General features: G+C 40.5%; 3 protein-coding genes across 7 annotated transcripts in view; 1 reads left to right on the forward strand and 2 right to left on the reverse strand.

The window, feature by feature from the left end:
• Positions 1–343: 343 nt before the first annotated feature.
• LOC143022003 (uncharacterized) lies at positions 344–2,759 on the reverse strand. The gene is made up of 2 exons (XM_076179935.1): positions 2,344–2,759; positions 344–2,231 (listed from the first exon to the last, which is right to left on the reverse strand). Exons 1-2 carry the CDS (start codon positions 2,757–2,759, stop codon positions 344–346), a joined length of 2,304 nt encoding a protein of 767 aa, XP_076036050.1.
• Positions 2,760–2,853: 94 nt separating this feature from the next.
• LOC143022004 (uncharacterized) lies at positions 2,854–6,068 on the reverse strand. Its single transcript, XM_076179936.1, has 2 exons — positions 5,640–6,068; positions 2,854–5,473 (listed from the first exon to the last, which is right to left on the reverse strand). Exon 2 carries the CDS (start codon positions 5,362–5,364, stop codon positions 2,854–2,856), a length of 2,511 nt encoding a protein of 836 aa, XP_076036051.1. The 5' UTR covers positions 5,365–5,473; positions 5,640–6,068.
• A 904-nt stretch (positions 6,069–6,972) lies between these two features.
• PIG-L (phosphatidylinositol glycan anchor biosynthesis class L) overlaps positions 6,973–8,392 on the forward strand; it is a 26,624-nt gene continuing 25,204 nt past the window's right edge. Inside the window, exon 1 of one of the 5 annotated variants that reach the window (XM_076179711.1) lies at positions 6,973–7,068. The gene's annotated coding sequence lies outside the window, so the exon portion shown is untranslated. Of the gene's footprint in view, positions 7,069–7,584; positions 7,604–8,137; positions 8,155–8,392 lie in introns of those variants that run through there. The other 4 variants (XM_076179710.1, XM_076179712.1, XM_076179713.1 and 1 more) reach the window with 4 other exon arrangements.

An 8,392-nucleotide genomic window follows, 5' to 3' on the forward strand; every position in this document is an offset into this window, starting at 1 on the left:
TGATCGTACTGTGACACTAAATTGATGGACGTAAAATGCACAAAATTATACCGTGACATTAACGGACGTACAATACACAAAATTTTACCCTGACATTAACGGACGTACAATACAAATGATTCATTCCACTCCTGATTTTTATACAATGAAATCAGCAACATAAATTTACGTCTATGGACGTAACACTCCCCCACCTTGAATCTTACGATTCAAAAAAAAAAAAAAAAAAAAAAAAATAATAATAATAATAATAATAATAATAATAATAATAATAATAATAAATAAATAAACAAATAAATAAATAAAAATCACATACATATATCTATGACAGAACACAAAACATTTACAAAGAACCTTCAAGGAATACAAGTTTTGTAATGGGTTGGGTGAGCTCACTGAGTTGAGTTTTCAAACGGGCACTACGAACCAATCCGTCTCTGCTCACCCGCACTTCCTGGACTCTCCCCAGCGGCCAAGAACCGCGGGGCGAGTTTTCATTCATTATAAGCACTAAATCCCCGACTGAAAGATTCGGGCTTTCAGAATTCCATTTCTGCCTTCTTTGCAATTCCACTAGGTATTCACTAACCCAAGATAGTGGGGAGTTTCCTTGGAGGAGTAACAGATGATTGGGAGTCAGCGGACTCTCATCACTTGCATCATCACTGCATTTAGTAAGTGGCCTACTGTTGACTATACTTTCCGCTTCGCAGAAGAGGGTTTGCAAAACATCATCAATCATCCTGGGGCATTTGATGACTAAAGCGAACAGTACTTTACGTACAGACCTTATCATACGTTCCCAAACGCCTCCGTGATGTGACGCGGAAGGCGGGTTGAACGACCACTCAACGTCACGTCGACGTGTTTCCCTTACGATCAACGATCGGTCCAGATCTCGTACACTGCGTGCTAATTCAGCCCTCGCTCCTACTAGGTTAGTACCATTGTCTGACCACACCTTACTGGGGTAACCTCGCCTCGCTGTGAAGCGTACGAAACCATTGATGAATGCGTCAGTTTGTAAGCTATCAAGCTTCTCAATGTGAATAGCTCTCGTAGTAAAACACGTGTACAGACACCCGTAACGTTTCATTTCTGATCTCCCGACTTTAACATGGAAGGGTCCAAACAGGTCTACTCCTACGTACCTAAAGGCTGGCCCTCCGGGTTCACACCTCTCGGGAGGGAGGTCAGACATTCTCTGGTTCATGGGGGCCCCATATAATCTCTTGCAAACTATACAATCCATTTTGACGCGTTTCACCAATTTTCTACCCCGTATGATCCAGAATTTCTTACGCACCCGACTGAGTGTCCATTCCACTCCTACATGAGAGGAATTATGGCAATCACGTACAATTAATGTAGACAACCTGTGGTTATGAGGGAGGATCACAGGATTTATAGCTTGCCCATTCAATGCCGCATGCTTGAGTCTACCACCAACTACTAACAGACCATCTATAAGAATAGGAGACAGTTTATATATTGAACTGGACTTTAACACAGTTTTCCCTGCTTCAATCAGATTTTCCGCGTGCTTTAGTTCATGGATCTCAAGTGGTGAATTTTGCGGAATCTTCTTCTTAAGAAATTGTATTAGCCTTAACCACCAACCAACGGCTTTCTTTAATCTGTAAAGGCTTGAATATTGCTCAATCAGCGTGTCGATCGGGTGTTGGGTGACGCCCGACTGACACGTCTGTACGATACTCGTGGGATATACCTCACGCCTCACCTCCGGGTCTTCATCCTGAAGGTGTCCTACAAGATTATCTTGTGCTGGCCATGCACACTTGTAATTCGACAAGAAGGGAGGACCATTAAACCAAGAAGCTGGCAAATTGTCTACAAAGCATCCCCGAGATAGTACATCTGCAGGATTCTCATCACCACTAACATGATGCCACTGATTAGCCTCTGAAACCTGTCTAATGAGTGTGACACGATTCGCCACAAAAGTCTTGAACCTTCTTGTCTCGTTCTGTATATATGCCAGAGCTATAGTACTGTCAGACCAGAAGTTAGATTTGAGCAAGGGGATATCCAACTCTCTTTTAACAACAACATCTAATTTGGCTGCTTCAACGGCAGCCGAAATTTCCAATCTTGGTATAGTAACTCCTTTGATGGGAGCTACTCTCGCTTTACTGGCTAGCAGAGCTACGTGTACTTTCCCATCTTGATCTATTGTCCTGAGATAAGTGCAAGCACCAAATGCAACCTCACTTGCATCACAAAAATTATGTAATTCTGAAGTACAGCCATTCCACTAAAGGCAAAACGCATCTAGGGAAGCGAAGTCTCGAGATTTCATATAGTGAAGTTATCCATTTCAACCACTTCTGACACAAAGATATAGGAATATTTTCGTCCCAAGACATCTTAAGCCTAGTCGCCTCCTGGAACAAAATCTTGGCTGGAACAATGATTGGCAAAACTAAACCTAAAGGATCGTAAGTCGAAGCAAGTTGACTCAACATAACTCGTCTAGTCACATTCTGTGTTTGAACACCCTTACTAACGAAAAAGAAACAGTCGTTCTCGACGTCCCATTTAATCCCAAGCACTTTGCTATGCATATTGGATGTCAATTCCTTTGCTTCCTTAGCCCTGTCTTGCTCATCGATACTCTCTAGCAATTTGACGTCATTAATCATGAATTTGGTTAAGTTAAACCCTCCGTGTCTGAGGACACTTCTAGTATCTTCAATTACCTCAATTGTCTCTTGAGGTGACGCTACGGACTTCAACATATCGTCAACGTAAAATGACCGGAGTAGCGTGTCTTTTACTTCCTCACAAGGTTGTATGTCCTCTACAGCCTTCCGCAAGGCATAGGTGCTACTACTAGCGCACCATATTCCGCCAAAGGGATGCGAGGTCATTCTTAACTCTTATTTCATCGCTAACATACCATAGGAACCTTAAAGCGTCTCTATCGCTAATGGGAATTTTGACTTGGTGATACATAGCCTCAATGTCGGCCGTGATGGCGTAATGATATTGGCGAAACCTGAGTAACACGTGAATCAACTTATTATTCAGATCTGGGCCCTGTAGGCACTGACTGTTCAGACTGACTCCGTTCTTTTGAGCAGCACAGTCGAATACGACTCTCACCTTACCTGGTTTGGTTTCGCTCGTAACGGCATGATGCGGTAGGTACCACACTTTACCGTCATCTCTCTTTATATCAATCTCGGGAACATACTCTACATACCCCTTCTTGATCAAATCTGAAATATTCTCAGAGTATACATTCAATGTGCCGGATTTCACCAACCTTTTGTACAAACTTCTTAATCGTCTCTCGGCGACGTCACGATTATTGGGCAAGTTTGGCTCACCTCGCCAAGGTATTGGCAGTACATAATGCCCATCTTCGTATCGCGTTTCCTTATCCCAAAGGTTGATAACCTTCTGGTCGTTCTGAGATGGTGCCCTATCTTCACATTCATTTTCCATCATCCACAAGCGTTCAACATCTGCTTCGATCGAGCTTGCAAAGCACGAGCCGACATTATATGACTTACCTGCACTAATTGGGCCATTTACAGACCACCCAAAGTAGGTCCGCGTAGCATAAGGTTGGTGCTTATTCCCGCCTGAACCCCCTCTGACCTCCAATGGCTTTAGGAGCCAAGCGTTGTCCATGCCTATCAAAATGTCTGGCTCAGATACTTGACTAGTATTCAAAGGTATGCCCTTGAAGTAGGGGAATTCATCAATCTCAATTTTGACAGGTGGTTGCCTAACAGGCACTCTTGGGACGACCATGACATTTGTAACACTGGCCTCTCGTCTACCATCCGGTGACGTAAGGCTAAGGGATACTACCTTTGATTGAGTTTCCCTGGTCCCCCCTAAAGTACTCATGGTGTACTCCTTAAGGTCTCCTTCCAGACCCAACTCGAGGGCCACCCTTTCCGTGACGAAAGTAGTGTCTGATCCACTATCTAACAACGCCGTGACCTTAAGTTTATTATCCACGACAACTGGTAAAATGGGTAGATAAATCTTCGATCGAGCATCATTAACATAACCATTCATGACCACACTTGACTCTTGACACTCCGAATTTTCAACTACGCCCCCATTACCCTGAGAGTCCTTTGCCGGGACGTGGATGAATTTTGTATGCTTTAAACCACATCCAGGAACTGAACAAATGGATTGTTTGAAGCATTTGTTAGCCCCGTGCCCACTTAATAAACAATTGAAACACAGCTTGTGTCTTTTTACAACTTCTAACCGACATTCAGGTTTCATGCCTTTAAATTCCTCACAGTAGAACAGTCTGTGTCCTTCCCCGCACACCACACATGTGCTACCAGCACGCCCTAACTTGACGGGGTATTTAGACTCAGATGCTGCTACATTACAACTTGTGCTCTTCACATTTTGACCCTTACCTGTGGATTGCAATCCATAAACCGGATCACATGCCTCATCTGCCATGACATTGATAAACTCCGCGAATTGACTGAGAGATGGGTATGTGTCCGTTTCTCGTTTGTGACTTAGAGCTTTCTGTTTCCATTTGTTACGAACGAATCCCTGACACCTCTGTAAAATATCTAAGATATACTCTTGAGTGTTAAACCTTTCATACAATTCTAATTTTCCAAAAGTAGCAACTGCCATTGTTAAGTCATCACCCAATTGGCTCAACTCTTGAGGCTTAGATACCATCTTACCATTTTTTAAATCATTAACAATTTGTTGAGACACAAGGTGAGAATTACCGAACCTGCGTTTCAATATATCGCGGGCTTGTACGTAACCAGCACTATTTCCCACCAACGCACAATTTTTTATGGCAGCTTTCGCCGGTCCCTTGGTGTATTGTAATAGACGAGTCAATTTGATCTCAGGGTCACTCACTTTACTGTCTACGAGTTCATCAAAAATTGTCATAAAGAGATTATACTCAAGAGGGTTACCTTCAAACACGTCTAATTCAACTTTGGGTACATTTAAGATCCCAACTAGTTCAGCCGGTGAGACGTCTAAACGTTCACTTTCACTATTTTCACTGTCTACGCGGGACTTTGCACACGGAATTTCACTTTGAGTCCTTACCTTAAGGAACGCCCTGGCGTCCTTTATCACCTTTATGTACTCCTCTTCAGTTTCCTTATACCATGACTCGCTGGCCTCCAATTCCCTTTCATCGTTGCTTAGGAACGTTTGGTAAGCGTCGTGTGCCGATTCGAATTCATTGTAGGATGTACGGACACGGTCCAGTCTGTCCGTAATGCCGGCTATGTCTTCCTCAGCGATTAACCGGCACAAGGTTCCCAGGTGACGTGTGACCGCTGCTTTCCTCTGTCGTCTCACCACCTTGGCCTGCTCCATGACGGTGACTTAAGTCGAATGACTGTAGGGTATTGTCGGCAAATTATTGTCTTCTTACGATACGTAGGGAATAAATGGAGCTCCGAATGGACGCTGACTGCAGGTCATTCTAAAAAGAATGTTTTTATTGTCAAAGAACTTGTACAACATTACAAAAATACATAAATGCCAATTAATAACAGAAAATATACAAGTTGTTAATCAATACGTTGAGTCGTAACTCACATCATAAATTTGACATTGAATTGACATCATATACTAAAGTAATCACTCACCGACTTGTGCGTCTCCCATAGGTCCCCCTACGTCCGTTGACTCGTTCGACATTACAATGGTGAAGTGGAGGATTGCGACATTACACGTGACTTGTCCCTTCCTCTAACTGCATATAACCCACACATTGGGCGACTCTGACTAATGCCAGTTAGAGAAGACGACCTTGATATGCTGGCCCCCACACACCATCTACCCACAACTTCTCCCACACTCTACCAAGTCGATGCCGGTGACGGGGGGGGGGGGGGAATTGTACAACTGATCGTACTGTGACACTAAATTGATGGACGTAAAATGCACAAAATTATACCGTGACATTAACGGACGTACAATACACAAAATTATACCCTGACATTAACGGACGTACAATACAAATTATTCATTCCACTCCTGATTTTTATACAATGAAATCAGCAACATAATTTTACGTCTATGGACGTAACAGGGAGGTCAGAAACAGTTATGAGTGAACGCAGATATGGATATATATATATATAGATAATTTATATATATATTATATATAAATTTATATGTATATTAATATATATATACATAAACATATACGTATTTATATATATATACATATATATATATATATATATATATATATATATGTACATATATATATATATATATATTCTTGAACTCCCCCAACCGTGAAGGTTCATTTTGTCATTTTGTTTGCAACTAACCTCCTATGCCCCTCACATCTATGTTGGCCCTGAACTGCCCCCCCCCCCCCCACACACACACTTTCATATACCTAGAATCGCCACTGGTTTACAATTGCAAAATGAAAGAAAAACTACGACTTGGCCTCCGACTCCTTTCTTAATTTTGTTGGCTCATATCTTGATTAATAGATGTCTCAGAAAGACTCATAAGCCAATGAACAAACCCTAATAGATATCACTAAATAACGTTCAGTGACACCTCTAGCCCCTTTTTATACACAACTATCTTTTCATTTTCCTACAGACTTCCCTTCCCCTCCCACAAACACAAATCCTACACAAGCGTGTGTTTTTTCTCTAGGTAGTCCATAGTCCATAGTTTGTCTTCTAGGAAATAGAGCTGGAGTAACAGGCTATGTAACCTCTTTCAGAAGACCTGGAGTATCTGTGAGTAATTAATCTTAATAATACTGCTGATTTGACAGTTGAAATTCAAGTGTGTTATTGAGTTTTGTGATTTTTAATTATTTATTGCTTGTATTTACAGTCAATTAACGCTTGTATGACAAATGACATTAACAGTACGTGAAGCTATTAGAAGGATCATTTTTCGAATGTGAAATAGTTACCCCTTCATATTTATATTCTCTTTGTATCAGCTGATTTTGTTTACATTCAGAAATGTCATGTATGAGTGGGATTTTTGTGTCTCAGAAGTTTCGAAGATCCTGCAAATAAGCGGAAGCATATCCAGGTAATTCATATATTTCCCAATCTGCTGTTACCTGTGTAATGTGATGCCCATTGATTATAGTGTAGTGAATTATGACCCTGCTTACATTTAAATGAGTTTAAATGACCGCATTTTTTAAATGAGGTCATTCTCTTGATCCTGTAGTTACCCTAAGCAGATAAAATCGTCAGGCCCTAGCGTAAGCAAAATAAAATGATCGAAATGACTCGATTCCTTAAAAGAGGTTAATCGAGATATATTTACATATTAATCTGTGCCACGTTTTGAAACATAGATATGCAACTTTTATCAGAATGTTTATATCTCATTTATTTTTAAGGTTATTGGATAAAACAAGAGGCTTGATAGATCATGATTCTTGGGTAAAATCATGACAAGTTTCCAGAATTGCACACCTAAGCAGTTTATAATTAGGAAATTAAATATTAATTTTGTAAATTAAAATACATCAATGTAATATATGTTTTTCTTGGCAGAAATCAATAACAGAGTCAGAGTTGCTAAGAATGATTCACTAGCTACAGCACAGACATTGGTGAGCTTCTAGATTCCATGTTTGTTTTAGTTTATTGTCAAAGACAGACTAACGGAAGTAAATAAATTGGTCTCGTCTAACCTAACCTAATGTCCTATGGGGTATCTATTTAGCATCCCTAGAGGTTATCAGACTAGACTAGATGTATTTTTTGACTACCATTAGCTCATCTTCAGCTACAAATAAAAATAAACATGGCATGTGGAAATTTGCCGACATTTAAGTTTTAGCTAGTGTATTGCTTTTAGAATATTTTTTTTAATTGATTTCTGCTAAGAAAAACAAATATTACATTGATGTATTTTAATTTATAAAATTAGTATACATTTTTTTATTGATACATCGCTTAGGCGTAAACTTCTGGAGTAATACCCGGGCAGCTTGGATTTTATTCTGAAGTCCAATATTTGCCATTCTCCTGACCTGATTAAATTGTCGTCATCATCAGTTGGGAGCATGCACTGGGAAGGAGGGGGCTTGTTTCACTCACATGCTAACATCAATCCCCATGATTTCTAAGAGTGATGCACTACCAATATAAGATCTGTATGGCAAGTATATACACTTTTTGCTTTAACCATAAACAGTCAGTGGTGTGCTTCAAGGAGTTCATAGAAGGTTATATGTCGATGACTTGTCAATCTCCTTCTCTGTGGCATGTATGCCATTAATTGAGAGGGAGCTGCAGTTAGCAATTAAATGGATTTCTCATTGGGCTACAATTTAGAAATTTCATTTCTAGGTTTTAAAGAATGTGGCCATACACTTTTGTTGCCTCCATGGTGTTCA

Source organism: Oratosquilla oratoria, chromosome 43 (genome assembly GCF_046742065.1).
Source record: "Oratosquilla oratoria isolate Oo_2021 chromosome 43, ASM4674206v1, whole genome shotgun sequence".
NCBI classification, from domain to species: domain Eukaryota; kingdom Metazoa; phylum Arthropoda; class Malacostraca; order Stomatopoda; family Squillidae; genus Oratosquilla; species Oratosquilla oratoria.